The following is an 18,882-nucleotide window of genomic DNA, read 5'->3' on the forward strand; positions in this document are numbered from 1 at the left end:
TTAAACAATATTCTTGTAATTTGCTATATTTTTTTATTTGTATATGAAGTCATTTTATTTGAATAGAGAATCTTTCGAAAATAGTGTTTTTTATATTTATAAATATTGATAAAATTTGTATATATTTTATTAACTTCAAACATTTTTATTATTTGTTATTGTTATTCAACTAATATTATGAGAGGCAAAATCGAAGCTTGCAAAGGTTCGATAATCAAAGAGTGGGAGTTGAAGAAATTGAGATACACTTATTTTTTTTCGTATGTGTGAATATTTTTCTTTTTTTAAAATAATTTAATCGATCAAATATAAGAACATTAAAAAATATTTTTTTCTCCATAATTGACACAAACGTTAAAATTCGCCACATATTTTGGTTCATGATAAATAAAATTACTATCAAATAAAGGAATTAATTAAGAAAATAAAAAAGTAAAATAATTTTGTACAAGTACTATAAAAAAGGGAAGATTAGTTTGATAATGGAAATGTAGACTTTAACGCATGAGCTTTCAATAAAAAAGAGATATTCTTCATTCCTTTTTTCTTCACTTTTTCTCTTCACCATTTCACACTTTGTCCCTATTACTCCCTAGAATCTCTCGCTCTGTCTCATGCACACACAGACACACACTAGTGGATTCCTTGCTTTAGCTTCAAATCTCTGCTAATAATCCTGATTTCATTCTTTTCTCTCACCATAACCCCATATCAATTTTGTTCTATCCATATTCAAAGCCCCACAATTTCTCAAATCTTTGTGCTACAAGAAACCCTAGTTCTTTCTAAATTCACAGATTCTCAAACACCTTTTTTCCTGATTTGGTGAATATATGGTTCATAGTACGTTGTAATTCAGCTTAAAGGTGTTGAATTCAGGTTGGTTTTGTAGTTTGGATTTGGGATTTTATGGGCACTTTGTTAATTGCTTTAAAGATTGATCTTTTGTTTTGTTAAATTGAAAACCCCCTCATTCCCAATTTTGCATCTTGCAGCGGAATTTGGGTTTGATTGTTTTTGTAAGGGGAATTGGATAAGAAAGTTTGAAGCTCAAGTTTTGGTGGATTTTGTGGTTTGAATTAAGGGATTTTTAATTTTTTTTTTATGTAGTGAAGTTTATTTAAGGATAAGAAGATGGAGAAATACGAGCTTGTGAAGGATATAGGGTCTGGGAATTTTGGTGTTGCGAGGCTCATGAGGAACAAGGAGACCAAAGAGCTCGTGGCAATGAAATACATTGAGAGAGGACACAAGGTTTGCATAATTACTGTGTTTCATCATCAATCTAACATCTTGGAATCGTTTTGAATGTCTGATGTTCATCGTTTTCATTATTGTTAGTGTGTGTTTTTCCTCTTAATTATCAGTTAAACATCCATTAATCAACTAGGTCCCCTGGTCTCTTTTTTCATATGCAAAATCATATAAGCATTCTCAGATTTGAGATGCCACTTTTGTTGTAGATTGATGAGAATGTAGCAAGGGAAATCATTAATCATAAATCACTTCGGCATCCAAACATAATTCGCTTCAAGGAGGCAAGTGTGTTCATATCATCTACTATTTCGCAATGCCCTATTGCTTTCATGGTGTTTTCTATTGAAAATGGATAGGAAAGTTGATGAATAACTGACTTGACTGTTGTTTATTTGTTTTGTGAGATGCAGGTGGTATTGACTCCCACTCATCTTGCCATTGTTATGGAATATGCAGCTGGTGGAGAACTGTTTGAGCGCATTTGCAATGCAGGAAGGTTCAGTGAAGATGAGGTATAGTTAAAATTTCTAAATTCTGTAATTTTAGAAGGCCACACTTATGAGATCTTAAGAGCCTTGATTCTCTATCTTTAATGCCTCTCTCATTTGGTTCTTGCTTCTGTAATTTTAGGCCAGATACTTTTTCCAGCAGCTTATTTCAGGTGTCCACTACTGTCACAACATGGTGAGCAATATACAAGAATATTCAGAAAATTATTCATTACTGTGAATATATAAAATGTCATCTTTTTAATTTAATGGAGCTTAGTCCTCTTCAAATTTTCATTGCCTCTGCAGCAAATATGTCATAGAGATCTGAAGCTGGAGAATACCCTTCTTGATGGAAGTGCAGCTCCACGCTTGAAGATATGTGATTTTGGATACTCAAAGGTTGATGTGTTCTGCTGAATGCTAGATATAGACATATTAAATCCCGTAGGGATCACTAAGATGCTCATAGTTTTCTGCTGCAATTGCAGTCATCCCTGTTGCATTCAAGGCCAAAATCAACTGTTGGGACTCCAGCTTATATTGCTCCAGAGGTTCTCTCCAGAAGGGAATATGATGGCAAGGTAGAGTAATTATGTGTGATTTTTTACATTTGATGGAAAGGCATTATGCAAATTATTTTTCTCTGGCATCCATCAGCGTGGAGCTGAATTTGCTACCATGTGTGTCATTTATTTTTATGGTATATACTACCTTTCCTCTTATGAGTAGTTAAGAAACTACTATAACTGGTCGCTCTATGACTTGTTAAGAAGCACTATAACTCGCTCTATGACTTGTTAAGAAGCCACTATAACTCGCTCTATACTTGTTAAGAAACCACTATAATTGGTTGTTCTATGACTTGTTGAGTTACAGGTGATGCTTCCATCTTTGTGTAAACTGCATCTTTTTGCTTACACCCTTCCCGTTCTTTCCTAAAGGTAGAGTGTTTTTACTGATCTTTATCTTAGGCCATGAACGTTTGCTTGTGATTATTTCAGCTGGCTGATGTTTGGTCATGTGGAGTGACACTTTATGTGATGCTGGTTGGGGCATACCCTTTTGAAGACCAGGAGGATCCAAAGAACTTTAGGAAAACCATTCAAGTGAGTATTTTCAAGTCTTCGTATATCCGACAAACTTCATGCGATGCTTACTCCTTTTAATTTGGTTTTGATGTTTTATTCCAGCGAATAATGGCGGTACAGTACAAGATTCCTGACTATGTTCACATATCACAAGATTGTAGGCACCTTCTCTCTCGCATATTTGTTGCCAATTCTGCAAGGGTATGCTCCTCTCTTCTATCTTTATTGGGTGTATTCTAGTTTTGAATTTTTAATGGGCTAACAATCTGATAGAGATGTTAGGTGTTTAATGCATCATTTACTGTCACACAATGGGGTCTATGCATCTGGCGTTGTGGTGCCATTTTCATCTTTTTTCAGCCATACACATTTGTGATTTGACAGATTATCCTCCAATTAGGTCATCAGTGTTATCATATACTGTATATTTGAGATCGCCTTATCTGAGCCAAAGTTTTAAACTATGATATGTTGGATAATTACATCAACCTTCCAACACCTTTTTTTCTTGGTCTGAGCTTCATCCTTGGTCCCAGTAGTAACCCCTGCACCCTGGGAGTGAGTTGGTGTTGCTCATTTAGATAAATGCGACTAGATAATCTTATTCCATGGTTCTTGTCAGGGTACTGTTGTTCAATCCTCCGACTAAATTTGAGTTAATGTCAAAGACTACAACAATTGCTTGTGCTATTAATTAAGCAGTGTTGTTTAGTCAGTCGGATCTAATTGCATTTACCTTGCTTTATTCTTAAACGATCAGTTCTCCCCAAAAGGATTTATCTTCTAATAGTGTGTCCTCTAAACAAATGGAGTTGGGATAGTTGTTTTTTAAATTCAGATGCTACTGTATTAAATGATTCCTTCTAACTTGCTTTACGAAATGAGAGAGAATCAGAATCATCCAGAGGGGAAGTTAAAGTGATATCTCAATTTGATGGTAATTTATGATTTTGTAATGGTTCCTATAATTGTAACATTAGTCTGCATTTCCTATCTTTACCGTGAGAAAAACCTGAATCAATATCTGCTTCGTCATCTCTTTGAACTTTTAACATTATAAAGTGTGTATAGCAGTGGAACATGTCATAAATAAACAATATATGCACTAGCATTAATTTTTACTTTCATTTCTCTGCTCCTGGCATTCGTACCATATTGGAGGGGGGAAAAGAAAAATGAGGAAGCTATAACATATTTTAAATAGGAGGATATTGTGGCGTGTCTAATAAGCAGGTTTATTTTGCAGAGAATCACAATCAAAGAAATCAAGTCGCACCCATGGTTCTTGAAGAATTTGCCTAGGGAGTTGACAGAAGCAGCACAGGCGGCTTATTATAGAAAAGAAAACCCAACATTTTCACTTCAGAGTGTGGAGGAGATTATGAAAATTGTGGAAGAGGCAAAGACTCCTCCTCCAGTTTCCCGTTCAGTCTCAGGTTTTGGCTGGGGAGGTGAAGAAGAAGAGGAGGAGAAGGAAGGAGATGTAGAAGAAGAAGTGGAGGAGGAGGATGACGACGAAGAAGAAGAAGACGAATATGACAAACAAGTGAAACAAGCACACCAAAGCTTAGGGGAAGTTCGTCTCACCTAAGCGTAAATTATCTTGCTTGCTCGCAGAGAACTGTGGACACACACATAGCCTATTATGTCTTTGGCATTTCCTGTTTGTGTAAAAGTTATTTCACCTGGGCCTACTTTATCCTTTTTGCTTGTAGAAAACTTTAGCTATTAAGTGTGGCATTTCCTGGTTGTGTCAAGATTTTCTTTTTTCTGCTGTGTGGAACTTAAAAGAAGTCTGTAAATTTCGAGTTTTGAGGTAAGGTAGCTTGTGAATTATATTTCATTAAGACAAAGGCATTGGTGTACTGAAGTTGAACCTCAGATGAGCCTGAGTTATAATTAAGAGGAAACTTTGGTAAGTTTTGTTGTATGCATCTTGGATATATTCTGAGGATTTGCACACATGGTCCTTATATGCTTTTTATGGGTTTTTGTTATGACTGCTGATGTTTGATCTTGTCAGTATTACATACATAGGATGACAAGCATGGTGGATTCAGAAAAATTAAGGTAATGTGTTTGGGATTTGTACTTGGAACCTTACCATGAGTTTGTGAATACTTAAACGACTAAAGGTATGATCTGGTTACATTTTGTTCAGAATGATAAAGAAATAAGATGAGAGGATATATAATCCTGATGGTACAGTTTTTAGAGTCCAATTCATCATATATTTTTTTCCAAAATGTGGACAATAACAACAATGATAGTAATTAATACAGCCGAGGGAGGATTAGCTCACAATTAATTATTATTTCAATTCTTCTTTTAACTGATTCATCTAAATTTAGATTTTATTAAGCAATGTTCTATATTTGATATAGTAATCCAAAATATGACGTGAAAATTAGAGTAAAGCAGGCCGTTCTTTTGTTAAGAAAAAAAGGTTAGAAAAGCCAAGAGTGAAAGCAAGGTTGAGAAATATGAAGTTCCAGCTCAATTTACACTTGCAAGAAGCCAAGAGCAGTCAAATCTGTATTTTTCAACGTTCTATATTTGATACTTCTCGTTTCTTATGTTTTGATTTGACACTAACTTTTAAAAAGTAAAAAAAAATTAAAAAAATTATGATCTTAAATCAAAGATTTTCAAATATATCAAACTATTCTTTTGATTTCTTTTGATTTGAGATCTTGAACATGTTTAAAGAGTAGAAAAAAATAAATAATATTTTTCTCTGAAAAAAACATGATAAAAGTAATTGAAATGGACAGAGTGTAATGGTTTATTAGTTTACTATTCAAAGATTCCATTGGAAGTAGAGGGGAAAAGCCAAACCTGTCACACTATCACTGCTATTTATGGTCGTTGTTTTGTATGATTGCAACTTGGATCTGAATCAATTAATGAAACAAGTGCAATTATGACAGCGTAGAATTTTAATTTTTTTTCACACCGTGTAAGCAACGAAGAAAAGTCGTTTTCTCTTTTATGAGAAATCAACTAAAAATGGATGATGTTACAAATGTCCATTTGTTTGGTACGTGAATGAGACTGAACGATAAAAATGGCAATAAAACTTTTTAAATTCCTATAACATTTGTCTATCCAAACAAAGGAGTTAAAGTGACTTTCATGTGATGTGTATAAGTAAATAGTTCACGAGATATGATCAAAAGTTTAGGTCAAACGCATAAAACAGTCATTTAGAACTATTTCAAGCAAATGTGTCTTCTGATATTTTTCATAGCAAGTTGGAAGTACTTTGTACATGGTGATTGGGTAGGTGGGGTGACCTAGGGTGTTTTACCCCCTAGTAAAATCCCTCATCATTGGCACGGAAGTCAAACAAATAAAAAAGATTTTTGAATCACATCTCCAAGACGCCATGAAGTACTGAACTAACAAGAAACCCTCTAATATACCAACACAAAATCTATCTGAAATGGCGAGGAATAATATAACAAAGGTCAGAAATCTATGAGAGGCATATGACTTCAAAAATATCTTGAAAAGAAAAGTAAAACATCAACCTTGGCAATGAATACGTACAGTAAACTGTAGAAGATAAGTGAAATATCATAAACCTCTCTAGCACAGCATTGACAAAAGGATATCAACATTCCGGTGCCTGTATTAACTTCTCTAGACCAAAGTTCACTTCCAAAAATTTGATCAAGAAATATTTTAGTAACAAAAATCGGGGTAGCATTGCCTGTAAGAGAATGTATGGTGATCACCAGCATTTCTTCATTTTGCTATTTTGGTAGACTCCTTGAGCACTTCAAGTAACTTTCTGGTCTCAGTCATAACACATTCCCTATCAAACAGAGCAGATACAACAGCAACGCCTTTCAGGTTTGGGACCCCTAGTTGCATTACAGCCTGCGCATTAGACATGCCTATGCCGCCAATGGCTACAACTGGTAATTTGGAAGACACACAAACAGTTTTTAGACCATCCAAACCAATTGTTTTATTGTTCTCTTTGGTATTGGTAGGATATACACCACCAGAGCCGATGTAATCAGCCCCATCTATCCATGCTTGCTGAGCGTGCTCCGGTGTTTTGCATGATACACCAATGATTTTGTCAGGCCCAAGAAGAGCCCGCGCAACATGAGCAGGCATGTCAGACTGTCCAATATGAACACCATCAGCATCACTAGCAAGAGCTACATCAATCCTATCATTAATCAGCAGAGGAACACCATGAACTCGGCATATTTTTAAACAAGCTTTTGCTGCTTCCAGAAAATCACCAGTTTCAACCTCCTTTTCCCTGTAGTCGTAATCAAAAAAGTCCACATCAAAATATAAATTCAATGATTCTACTTAAAATGGCAGTAAGATATCTAAGAATAAAATGCTATTAGTTGTCGCAACTATGTAGAGAAGGGTGTAATTCTTATTTCAAAAGTATCCTCTCTTTTTTTCATAAGTTCCGTGTTCAGTTAAACTACGCCATAAAATGAAACAAGGGAGTAGCTTATAACATCCATAAGTCTACTTCTGAAAAATCTTGTAGACTTTACATTCTTTTGAGTCCATTGAGCATTACTTCCATGCCTCTCAAGTTTGAGGATATATTGTCAATAGGTTAATGATTCTACCACAAAAAAGAGGCTAAATATGCAATTTAAAATCAGTCAGCCATTTGGATTGTTATTGTCAATTCTATTGGAAGACGTTAATTGCTATTAATAACTGTGTTCAGTCAAGAACAGGTCTTAGTCTCCTTGTATGCTCTTGGGCAAGTCTCCCTGAATGACCTAGCTTTTAAAGTTGAGTTGGGCCAAAGACCAATTTCTCCCTGAATCCCTGTTGTTATGCTTTTCAGTGTCGGACCTCCCGTATTATGTTAAACACACTCCAGTTATCCAGCCATGCATGTCACATGGAGACCATCCAACATTGGTTGAGCATGAAATCCTACTGTATCAGAATATTGATATGTAGAACTTGGGATAGTCCTAACGTTTATAGGTCTCTCCACCCTAGGCTTAGTAAATACAAATCCTCAGTTCTTTCTTACTCAGAGGAATCAATCGGAAGAATGAGAGAGGGAAAGAAAGTGAACCAATTTCAAAGAAGCCACAAACCTCAGCTGAATAATGGAGGCACCTCCTTCTATGGCAGCCTTTACTGCATCAACTATTGAACGACCCCACTTTTTGTTCATCCTTGAGTCAGTAACAGCATAGAGAAAGAGATCAGAAGGATCAAAACGTCGCCGCTGAACGTTACTTTTAAGCTTCAACAGATGATCCATAGGACCTTGACACCCGCCTCCAATGGCAATGTTCTTACTATAAGATAAAACAGCTTCAACATAGCGTTTAGCTACCTGGCAAAACAATTAAGTCGAATCTTTATGAAGCAATGAGCAAATTCCGTAATCAACAGAGAATCCAATAATTATCTTTTGGACTGTCAGAGACCCACAATTATTCAAAAGAGAGGAAGATGGTTGGTTGAAGGGTGAATTTTGACTACCTGATGTCAGAGATATTTGATGTACTATTCCCCTCCTTGCACTGCCTCATTAAAGGTACAAACAGGAGAGGGCGGAAAAAGAACAACAGAACGTTGTTTGTAAGGTGTTTGTACTTGCACGTTAAGCGGTTGTTTGGATCATGGACTAGTTTGTACTAATTACAATGCAAGTATTGTTATGCCATGAAAAATTATGTAAGGTTTCTAAAAGGCGAATAATAATGGAGGTCTCTATATTGTCATGTACTTTATATTTAGAATATTTTAGTGTTCAGATAACATTCTTATTTCACCTTTAATTTTACATAAAAGAATACAAAGAACCCACACAAGTTATGATAGCATTAACTACAACGCGCTTGCACTGCCTCATTAAAGGTACAAACAGGAGAGGGCAGAAAAAGAACAACAGAACGTTGTTTGTAAGGTGTTTGTACTTGCACGTTAAGCGGTCGTTTGGATCATGGACTAGTTTGTACTAATTACAATGCAAGGATTGTTATGCCATGAAAAATTAAGGTTTCTAAAAGGCGAATAATAATGGAGGTCTCTATATTGTTATGTACTTTATATTTAGAATATTTTAGTGTTCAGATAACATTCTTATTTCACCTTTAATTTTACATAAAAGAATACAAAGAACCCACACAAGTTATGATAGCATTAACTACAACGCGGGCTTAATATCACAAACCAAAATCTATTGTGCAGAGTTTTATACCAAAGATTAAAATTGTAGTACTCTGTTAACTATGCAGAATTAATACTATTGATCCAGAGTTTATGCTGCAAAATAAATGTTGTATTATTTAGCCAGAATTTTATGCTTGATTTTATTTTCTTAAGTGGTCAACCAGATGATCTGTGGCTCATAACAGACTTGATACATCCCAAAGCTTTCAAGTTCCTTTACACTAGAAACTCTTAACCTTGTGCCAATGTGCAATCTGTTTTGCAGCAATGTATAAAATAACATATATCCAGCTTTCGTACTAAGTCAATTACCTTAACAGCAGAAAGCATTTGAGAACCCTTTGCTAGTTCAGCTGCAACACTAGAAGCCAAAGTGCAGCCAGTTCCATGTGTATTTGGTGTCATTATGCGTGAGGACCGAAACTCATAGAAATCATTCCCTATAAAATCAATTGAAAAGACCGTAACATGTATGAGCATGTAGGCATTCAAGAACCATGAAAGCTTTTATGTAAGGACAAAAACAAGGATACAGTTAATTCCCAAAGATCTCAAGAAATTACTAGATATACGGTATACCATCATAAAACACATCCACAGCATCAAGAGAAGCAGGGAGATCGCCTCCTTTCACGAGTACATTTCTGTCCAAAAATTTAAGAGATTTTAACACATCAGAAGACAAAATCTTCTTTGAAAGACTCCGCTGTGACATAAAACAAAAAGAAGAGAATACACATCTTCGGTCTTCCTAGTTTCATTAATTTTTATTTTACTTTTTGTAGATCTTCCCTAATTGCACTACACTCTGGAACTAATACCAAAAAACTTGAACTCAGCATAAGCTTTGCAAGATTTTATTCTATTTCTTATTGCCGAATACTAAACAATTTTAAACCTTCAAATGTGTAAAAGAGCATTCTCCTTCTGTTTGAAATGCTGATCATTCTTCTCCCACTCTTATAGCCCCAAATCAAGGAGAAGCTGGAGAAGGATTGAATTTACTCTGTTTAGAGCACCCAGAAAATGAGCCCCTAAACTCCTTTTCAAGCATCTACAAGTTTCTTCTTCTTCTTTTTTTATTGAAGCTGGTAAAATATGTATTTATGATACAATCACACTACTAAGCTAAGGCAGCACCATAATTACAAATAAGCCAAGAACCCTACTCTGCAAAAAGAATTTTACAGTGAGCCTATCAAATAATCAACACATCTACAAGTTCTATTTTATTCAGTTCTAGTTCACTCCCAAGTTAATTTTCCCACTAAGCAAGATGAAGTAGGCATAGATCCATTCACAGAAGATCTCCTCGAAGTCTTCAATTGTTAAGAAAGTGAAAATTTTGTTTTTTCATTTTCAAGACATGCAGCTTCAGATATAAGATGTGTATAACTAACTTCCTGCTACATGTGAATGGGTGATACCGTGATAGTTCTGATGATTCATAATGCTTTGGTTGCCCTAATCAACAACTTGGGCCTCATATTTCCAGCAATCACGGATGAAGCGTGCTCAGTTGTTGAACCCTGGCCATTGTAGTTAATAGCAGAACATGAAGACTAACTGCAGATGAGGGTGCTAAGACCCATATGCAAATTACTGTTCTGTGGAAGCCAAATGTAGAATTCGTGTATATCACACCTCTACATACCGATAAAACAAGGTTGAGAATGACGGCTAGTTGGATTTGCATAGAGGAAATGCACAAGGGGTGGTGTTACATTGTACAGCAAATGATGGTTTGACTGATTTAAAAGGTATTTAGTTCCTTCTTGTAAGTGATGGCTATGCACGATATTTTTTCCAGCAATGGACTTTGTCCATAAGTAGTACAAGGTCAAGATATCAATTTCACTGTTTGAAAGAAAAATCTCAAAAATTAACCTTGGACCAATGTCATGTATTGCTTTTGCAGCAGAACGCATGTCGGCAATTGTTTCCAATGGCACACCGCCTAGTAAAGCAGAAGCCTCTTTCAAATTTGGGGTCACTATATCGGCCATGGGAAGAAGCTCCTCCCTGTTATCAGAAAATGAAAGGCTATGATTGGACATGATTATCCAATGAGTTGCAACATAGAGAATAAACATAGAAGATTCCACACGACATTACAGCATATAAATGTGAAAATTACATCACTACAAATATCAATGAAATTTCATATATTGTGCTTCAAGATTTATCACAAAAGCAGTGGAAATTAAAGACATAATGATGGTCATGCTTAATCCAACTATCCAAGCATGTGACAATTTACCATAGATAGCATGTCTGTCTAGGAAGTTTAGAGATTGATTTATATTTCATGAATATGGCAGCAGAAGATTAGCAATAAACAAATGTTTAGTCAATAATACACATGAGTTTACACGGAGGGCATGGAAAGAGTCTATCACTCTCAAGGTGACATACCTAAAGCTATCCAAAATAGAGGGACCAGCTAATGTATGTCCACTTGTGGATACCATAACAGGGTCAACCACCAAGGCTGTCTTCAAGCATTTGATAGCAGCATAGTTAATGTCGTCGAAATTTCAAAAACAGAACAAATATATTGTTTACCTTGTACGGGGAATTCCTTCAGACTTTGACAGAGGGTTTTCACTATGCCAGTTGACGGAAGCATGCCTGTTTTCACCTAAGACAATCTTAGTGCTGTGACGCAAAATAGACTACTGAGACATTAATGAAAACTGTAGATTGCTTAGTCCAAATAATGTTGGTATACTTATTCCATGTATAGCTTGAATACTGGATCAGGTTGTATATACAGTTGTGCAACATATACAATCGAGAAGACTTGAATAAAGCATTTGAGTCAGCTACAGAGGTAGGTTAATATTGTTAAAATAACCATTTTACCCCGCCTGTCGCATGGTATAATTTTGATAAAAGAGGATAATAATACCCTCCAGGATTAAATCACAGTGTCCCCAAAGCTAACCAAACATGGAACTCTCTTTTATCCCCCTGAGTATCCATGAACCAAATAACAATTAATTCTTTGTATTAATTTCACAAATATGGTGACATTTGGATTCCAAAAAGAAGACTGAAAACAATAATAGCATGAAATTTAACCAATATGTGTCACTGAAGAAAATTGTGCTGATAATTCGAAAAACCAGTAAATTAGCCAATCATTTCCTTTATAAGGGATGGTCTATCTACATTAATTTCAGTCATCCAACCTTTCCCTCCTAAACTATCTATGCTAGTTATTGGTACGTAGTTATGAGTTTCTTTATATGTCGTTTCCTGTAAAAATGTCGTGGCTAGTGGCAACGTAAGTTTTATACAACTGGATACAAGTGATTAATTCAGCTTTCAATGGCAACACTGAAAGACACATAAAAAGCAAAGAGTTTGAAGGAAACAGGGAGTATAATCCTACTATAAGATAAGCACCACTGATGCTGTGACAGGAAATCTAAACTTAGGAGCATCAAATTAGCAATATATGAATACTCCCAAACGAATATACTCATATTCCAGTTTGTGCACTATCATAACTTGACTGACGTGTGGCTATAACTATTGATAATCTAATCAATGACCGGGACTATTACACTCTTCAATTCCTCAAAATATATATTATACCGAAAACAAAATTACCAAATGGATGTGAACATCAAGACACTAACATGATATACTTACAACATTGGGCGGCATATCGGAAAGGACCGATCTCAACTGCTCTGCTACAAAATCCTCCGGCACAATGTTCACACCCTAGAACAAACCACACAACAAAATTCACAAAGGCGAACACAATAGCGAAATATCAACAGACTATAACCTCGTGGAGATTATTAATACCTGAACCCCTACGGTATTTTGAGCAGTAACAGCCGTGATCACAGTGGAGCAATACACTCCCCGAGCAGCACAAGCCTTGATATCCGCTTGAATTCCGGCGCCGGCGCCGGAATCGGACCCGGCAACCGTCAGAACATGAGGAACTCTAACTTTGGACTCATCGCACGACGTAGGCGTGGCAAACTTACCGTCTTGCATCGCCTTGACGTGCAAAAACCTATACTGATGAAAGCTTTTGATACAAGCTACGCCGGGACTCAACAGAACTGGAATCTAACAATTGAAATTCATATGAGAATCGAGTGTAGTTTTTTTTCATAGCAGGTGCAAACTTCGTAAATATGTTAGGGTAGCAAGCGAAGGAATGGGATTTTACCTGAGGTTTGGGAGTGAAGAAGGAAGTGGATAGAACCTGAGAGCATAAATGCGCCATGTGAGAGATGGATGACGCTTTTGGAAAGTGGAGTGTCCACGGGTACGGGTATGTTTACCCGTGAGAGTCGACCCAACGTATCACTTGTGATTCTTTCACTGGATGTGTGGGCAATTAGTGGCGTACAGCATAAGCTGATTTGTTTAAGATTTTCTTTTAATTTTTTTTTGACATGTTAAAATTCCTAGTAACCCATCTACTTGCAGAAAGAAAAAAGAAACAGAATAAAGAAATGAAATTGAAGTTTGTGTTTAAATATATATTTAAAAATATTATATATTATGAGTAGAAAATTAATTACTTGAAAAATTGGTTAAAGCTATTTTTAAAATTTTGAAATGCATCTTAAAAAAATTGTTCAATAATATATATATATATATATGTATAAAATAAAGGAGGAAATGAAAAATATGATGCGACAAACTTCTTTGATCAAAAATTTTAATTTTCTTTTTTAGATTTTTAAGAATTATATTACATTAAATCAATGATAATCTCTTTATATTATTATTTATTATTACTATCGATATAACGCAATCAATGTCATAATTATAGAAAATTAGTTGGTTTTTTCTTCGTTGACTGATATTTTCTTTCTTTAATTAGACTTAATTATGTATTCGTCATTTAAATAATTATTAATGAGTTTTATTTTTATAATTTTTTTCACCTTTTTAATACGTTTATAAACTAAGAATACACCTATATATAAGATATTTTTTGCCATTACTAGTTAGCTCTACTCCTTTTTTTTTTCACATTCCTTGTGTTGTGTACGTTTCTATAAGGTTTAATAGGTAAATTTCATTGCAAATTAATGAATACCAAAATGTTAAAAGACATTATATTCAATGACATTTTACTATACATACGAATTATTATACTTTGCAGTTAAATCATATTTAAATATATAAATATTAGAAACATTGCAAATGATGGAGCAATTCAATTAACGTCGGGTGATGATTATATTTCAGTAATCATTTTTAAAGTTAAATTATCTATTTTATTTTATGAATTGTTAGTAAGAATACCAATTGTCTTTTATTATGAATTTTTCAAAAAAAAAAACATTATGACTATTTTACTAAAGATTAGTGTAGTTGTAAATAAGTGAAATTTGGAACGTTCATAATTTTGGATTTACATATTAGTTTCGGATATATAAAAATTCTATTTCACGGACCATACTTCATTTGAACTTATAATATCTATAATTACTCATTCGAACTAACACACATAATTTATTAAATCATCACAAACAACCACAAAAAAATTTGGTCAAAAAAATACATGGAATCAATTTGTGCCTATCTTGAAGGCGCTATCATATCTTTTAGTACGTAATGAATTAGGTGAGGCATGATCTATGAAAAATTGCAGGTAAATAAGTTTTCTTTAAAATGTCACATATTTTATATCATTTACATTTAAAATAAAGCATTATGACCATATTACTAGAGACTGGTGTAAATAAGAAAAACTTCAAATGTTAACAATTTTGGCTTTATATAGTTTCAGGTGTAAAAAAACTCAATTTCATTGTCCATACCTCCTTTTAACTTATAAATATTATAATTACCCATTCGAATTGACACATATAATTTACTAAATCAATACAAATACCCAAAAAAAATTGGACAAAAAACAACATGCAATTATTGTGTACCTCTCTAAAAAGCAAACAATTTATATTGTCATATCTTTTAGTACGTAATGAATTAAGTAAGCCATTACATATGAAAATTGTGGGTCAATGAGTTTTCTTTTAAATGCCACCAATTTTGTATCATTTAATATTTGAAGTAAAGCATCATGGTCATTTTATCATAGACTAGGTAGTCGTAAATAAGAGAAATTTTGAGTGTTCATAATTTTGGCTTCAAATGTTATTTTCGGGTATAGAAAAACTCCATTTCATAGTTCATACCTCATTTGAACTTATAAATACCTATAATTATCCAATCTAAGTAACACACATAAATTATTATATCATCACATACCCACAATTTTTTTTTGTCAAAAAACTACATGCAATCAATGTGTCCCTTTCTTGAAGGCAAACGATGTATACTACTATATATTTTAGACGTAATGAATTAGGTGAGCCTTGACGTATGAAAATAGTAGTTTCAATGAGGTTCTTTACAAGTGTCACCAATTTTATATCATTTAACGTTTAAAAAAAAAATATTACGACAATTTACCAAAAACTAGTGTAGTTGTAAATAAGAGAAAGTTAGAAATTTCATAATCTTGACTTTAGATATTTTTTGCGTATTAAAAGCTCTACTTCACGATTCATACCTCATTTGAACTTATAAATATCTATAATAATAATAATAATAACAAACAACAACAATGACAATAACAATAATAATAATTATATTTTTAGTAAGTTTTATTAAAAAGTATTAAAGTAAGTAAAATAATTAATTACAGAGGGTGAGCAAACCTCATAAAATAAGAAAAAAATTTAATCTTATTTCTATTAAGAAATTAAAATAAGTCATTAGTAAGTTTTATTAGGAAGTATTGAAGCAAGTAAAATGAAATATTATTATTTCATAATAATAACAATTTTCTACAAATGCTTGCAACGGAAAGGATAAAAATTGATATTATTATAAGTTAAAATTATCGGAATAGCCTTTCGTTAACAATTAAGCACGTTGACGAAGAACCAAATGTCAGAGCTAAAAAGGATTATATAATTTTGAAAAAATTGTACACTAATTAAATTAAAGTAAAACATAAAAAATAATTTTTTGAATTTTTTTCGAAATACGCTGAAACAGGCACGTTAATTTTAAAAGTCTTAGCTAAAAAGGATTTCATAATTTCGAAAAAAATATACAATAGTTAATTTAGAGTAGAAAAAATAAATAAAATTTAATTTTTTTTCAGAAAAAAGAGACGAAATAACTAAAATATAAATAAGTAATACATAAATAATTAAACTTCCATTATTAATATTTACATAAAAATAAAGGTAATAGATATTAAAAAGGAAAAATAAAGAAAATAATGTAATCTAGGTTTGAAACTGAGATCTTGAACATGAAAAGTGAACCTTTTGCCAATAAGCCAAGCTGCTCATATGATGGATGCACATAGCTAAAGCAACCATGTCGGTTAACTGTAGAGCGTGAAAACTAAAAGAAATATGATTATATAGTATATTTATAATTGAGGAAATACATAGAAACTCCAACTCTTTTTTGAAAAAGACTTAAATTTTGTGGGGCTCATAATACATTCCTATACTAATTTAAAGTGAAATTATTGAACCCTTTCATGAAATTCAAGATAGAGAGCGTATAACACTCACCTGTTGAGCGTGAAAACTAAAAGAAATATAATTAAACTTTTTTTTTTGTAATATTTTTATCAAATATATAAATAATCTTTTATTTTAGAATTAATTTCTTTTTTCTTTCTTCTCCTTCCTAAGCTTTCGCCATTGTCCATTGAAGGAGACACTAGCTTTGAGGGTTTCTTCTTCTTCTTTTTCTTTCTTTTCTCTTTCTCTTTCTCTTTTCATTTTCCATTCAAAAAAATCGTTAACAACTATTTGATTTCCTTTACGATAGCGACGATGAAAGATTTACTGCTTCATCCTCAAATTTTTACTCCTTCTTGCCTGATTTTTCTACTTCTTGGCCGGCGGGAGTGAGAAGCATCAGAGAATGATGCAACGTCGAAGAAAAAATCGTATTTCAAGTGACTTGTGATCATTAGCGGGGTTGAAATCCTGTTCAAACCAACCAAAAATTATCTCATCTGAGTCTGAAGAGAACTTATATTTTTTAAAATACAACTCATGTTGATTTAGAGCAAAAATCAATGCTACAATCACCAAAAGAAATTTTAATTTGATATCGGATTTATTTTCCAATTTAATTTTGATTTGGTGATAGACAAAATGAATATGGCAACAAGGTTGTCAACTAAGAAAACCAAGAGAAGAAGATCGAAGACTGAAAATAAACAAAATAGAAGAAGAAAATGAAAATATCTAATTAAAACTAAGAAATAAAAAAAATCATATAATAATTGACACGTGGCAAGCAATAATTAGTTCGCACATTCACTTTCTTTCCTTATAAGTGGGATTGACTTAAAATGAGATACTTTTATCACTTTAAAATGTACTAGGACTCTTGTAAAATTTCAGTGTCTTTTCAAAAAATATGTTATAATTAAATGGGGTAATAATGAATTATTTTTACAATGGGAGATGTTCAACCAACGATAGTTGGCTGACCTGATTAATTGACATATGGATAAACGTACATTTTTTTACTTTTTTATCATTTCTTTCTTATTTAACTTTTTTTTTTACTTCTAATAAATATTTCTTAACTTCATTTTCTTAAATTGTTGATGTATTGAATAAATATTTCTTTTATCACAATAATTAAAAAAAAAATTAGAATGAAGTATTTAAAATACTAATATCATGCAATATTTTTTAATATTAACTAAAAATATTTAGTGTTTCAATTACTAGCACCTACAAACAAATTAATTCAAATTTAGTTTTTCAATTTTTCAATTTCTGCTTTACTTTTGGAGTATATATGTTAATCTTAAGGGAGTTTGGTGAAGATTATAATTAGTTTTGATGAAAATTTCATATATAATGAAGTAAAAAAAAAGTGATGTTATGTTTTGCTAAATCATATATATTAATAATGTTAAACTGTATATATATAATTTAAATTTTGGATGCATGTACAGAGTAGCATTGGACTTAAAATGACATATACAAAAATATGTACCAACAAAGTACCAAATACATGCAACACAATTCTACAACAATAATAACATATTCAATGAAATTTCATAAGTGAAGCTTAGAATATGTGCAAATTTTATCACTATTTTATGGAGACAGAGAAACTATTTTAGAAAGTTTCTCGGCTCAGATATAACAATTTCATAAATAAAGAAGAAAATATAGCAAGTCGCGAGAAAAAAAGTGCAAAGTCTACCAAAAAAAAAAAAGCAACCAAGGACTACAACAAAATAGTACAATAATCGATTTAATATACAACATACTACAATAGAGTATTGAAAATAATAATAAATAGCAATGAGATATAGCTACTATCTAGATCTAGTCAATCAACCAAAAAACAATTAAAAGGAGAAAAATTGTACCTTTGAAACAAGTGAACCAACGTGACCAAGTTTGGCATCGCGGAATTTGCAATTCCAAGTTTTGCCTTCAGGATGCACCAAAAATAATCTCCCCATTTTTCGCTTCACACAGCCTCAATTTCCCCAAATCGAAACCCTTCTTATAGAATGGATGAAGGTACAAGGCTTAGAGGGTTTTAAGGATTTGGAGTTGAGCCCATAGAAGTGAGTGTTAAATTCCATAAAAACAAAATAGAAAATTGGCTTATTTTTACATGTGGCGCAAAATCAACTATCGAAGATCATGTCCTCGCTAATCCAAATTTGAGTGATATCCTGTCTTATCAACTTTCTCCAATATTTTCCATTTACCTCTACACTTCTTCATACCCACTATAATCTATATCTCACACCTCCTTATTCAAAAATAATACACCCACACAGTACCTCTTCACAT

The 18,882-nt window shown here is 33.0% G+C and overlaps 2 protein-coding genes across 5 annotated transcripts; one reads left to right on the top strand and one right to left on the bottom strand.

Annotated features, from left to right (window-relative positions):
- Positions 1-477: 477 nt before the first annotated feature.
- Positions 478-4,755, top strand: LOC101248921 (serine/threonine-protein kinase SRK2B). 2 transcript variants are annotated; one of them, XM_004230427.5, is made up of 10 exons: positions 478-879; positions 1,111-1,254; positions 1,464-1,538; positions 1,668-1,769; positions 1,888-1,941; positions 2,055-2,147; positions 2,237-2,329; positions 2,750-2,854; positions 2,939-3,037; positions 4,083-4,755. In XM_004230427.5, the coding sequence occupies exons 2-10, from the start codon at positions 1,135-1,137 to the stop codon at positions 4,425-4,427; spliced, it is 1,086 nt and encodes a 361-aa protein (XP_004230475.1). In that variant the 5' UTR covers positions 478-879; positions 1,111-1,134; the 3' UTR covers positions 4,428-4,755. The 2 variants fall into 2 exon arrangements, with proteins under 2 accessions (XP_004230475.1, XP_010314655.1); XM_010316353.4 differs by having other exon boundaries at positions 479-879; positions 1,116-1,254.
- Positions 4,756-6,273: 1,518 nt separating this feature from the next.
- On the bottom strand, positions 6,274-13,448 carry LOC101249213 (thiamine biosynthetic bifunctional enzyme TH1, chloroplastic). 3 transcript variants are annotated; one of them, XM_004230428.5, is made up of 10 exons: positions 13,224-13,448; positions 12,848-13,120; positions 12,686-12,760; positions 11,591-11,666; positions 11,441-11,516; positions 10,913-11,047; positions 9,605-9,669; positions 9,338-9,465; positions 7,939-8,183; positions 6,274-7,118 (listed from the first exon to the last, which is right to left on the bottom strand). In XM_004230428.5, exons 1-10 carry the CDS (start codon positions 13,278-13,280, stop codon positions 6,587-6,589), a joined length of 1,662 nt encoding a protein of 553 aa, XP_004230476.2. In that variant the 5' UTR covers positions 13,281-13,448; the 3' UTR covers positions 6,274-6,586. The 3 variants fall into 3 exon arrangements, with proteins under 3 accessions (XP_004230476.2, XP_010314660.1, XP_069145376.1); XM_010316358.4 differs by having other exon boundaries at positions 11,591-11,656; positions 12,673-12,760; XM_069289275.1 differs by having other exon boundaries at positions 12,848-13,113; positions 13,224-13,387.
- Positions 13,449-18,882: the final 5,434 nt, after the last annotated feature.

Source organism: Solanum lycopersicum, chromosome 1, assembly GCF_036512215.1.
Source record: "Solanum lycopersicum chromosome 1, SLM_r2.1".
Classification (NCBI taxonomy): Eukaryota; Viridiplantae; Streptophyta; class Magnoliopsida; order Solanales; family Solanaceae; genus Solanum; species Solanum lycopersicum.

Excerpts from the sequence above, each read along its gene's own strand:
- LOC101249213 (XM_010316358.4), bottom strand. The coding sequence starts at position 13,280 with ATGGCGCATTTATGCTCTCAGGTTCTATCCACTTCCTTCTTCACTCCC. Across the intron at positions 11,657-12,672 it reads CAATGTTGTAAGTATATCAT|GCATGCTTCCGTCAACTGGC; the intron begins GTTAGTGTCTTG and ends AGGTGAAAACAG. Across the intron at positions 8,184-9,337 it reads AAATGCTTTCTGCTGTTAAG|GTAGCTAAACGCTATGTTGA; the intron begins GTAATTGACTTA and ends TTGTTTTGCCAG.
- LOC101248921 (XM_004230427.5), top strand. The coding sequence starts at position 1,135 with ATGGAGAAATACGAGCTTGTGAAGGATATAGGGTCTGGGAATTTTGGT. Across the intron at positions 1,255-1,463 it reads ACATTGAGAGAGGACACAAG|ATTGATGAGAATGTAGCAAG; the intron begins GTTTGCATAATT and ends CTTTTGTTGTAG. Across the intron at positions 2,148-2,236 it reads GTGATTTTGGATACTCAAAG|TCATCCCTGTTGCATTCAAG; the intron begins GTTGATGTGTTC and ends CTGCAATTGCAG.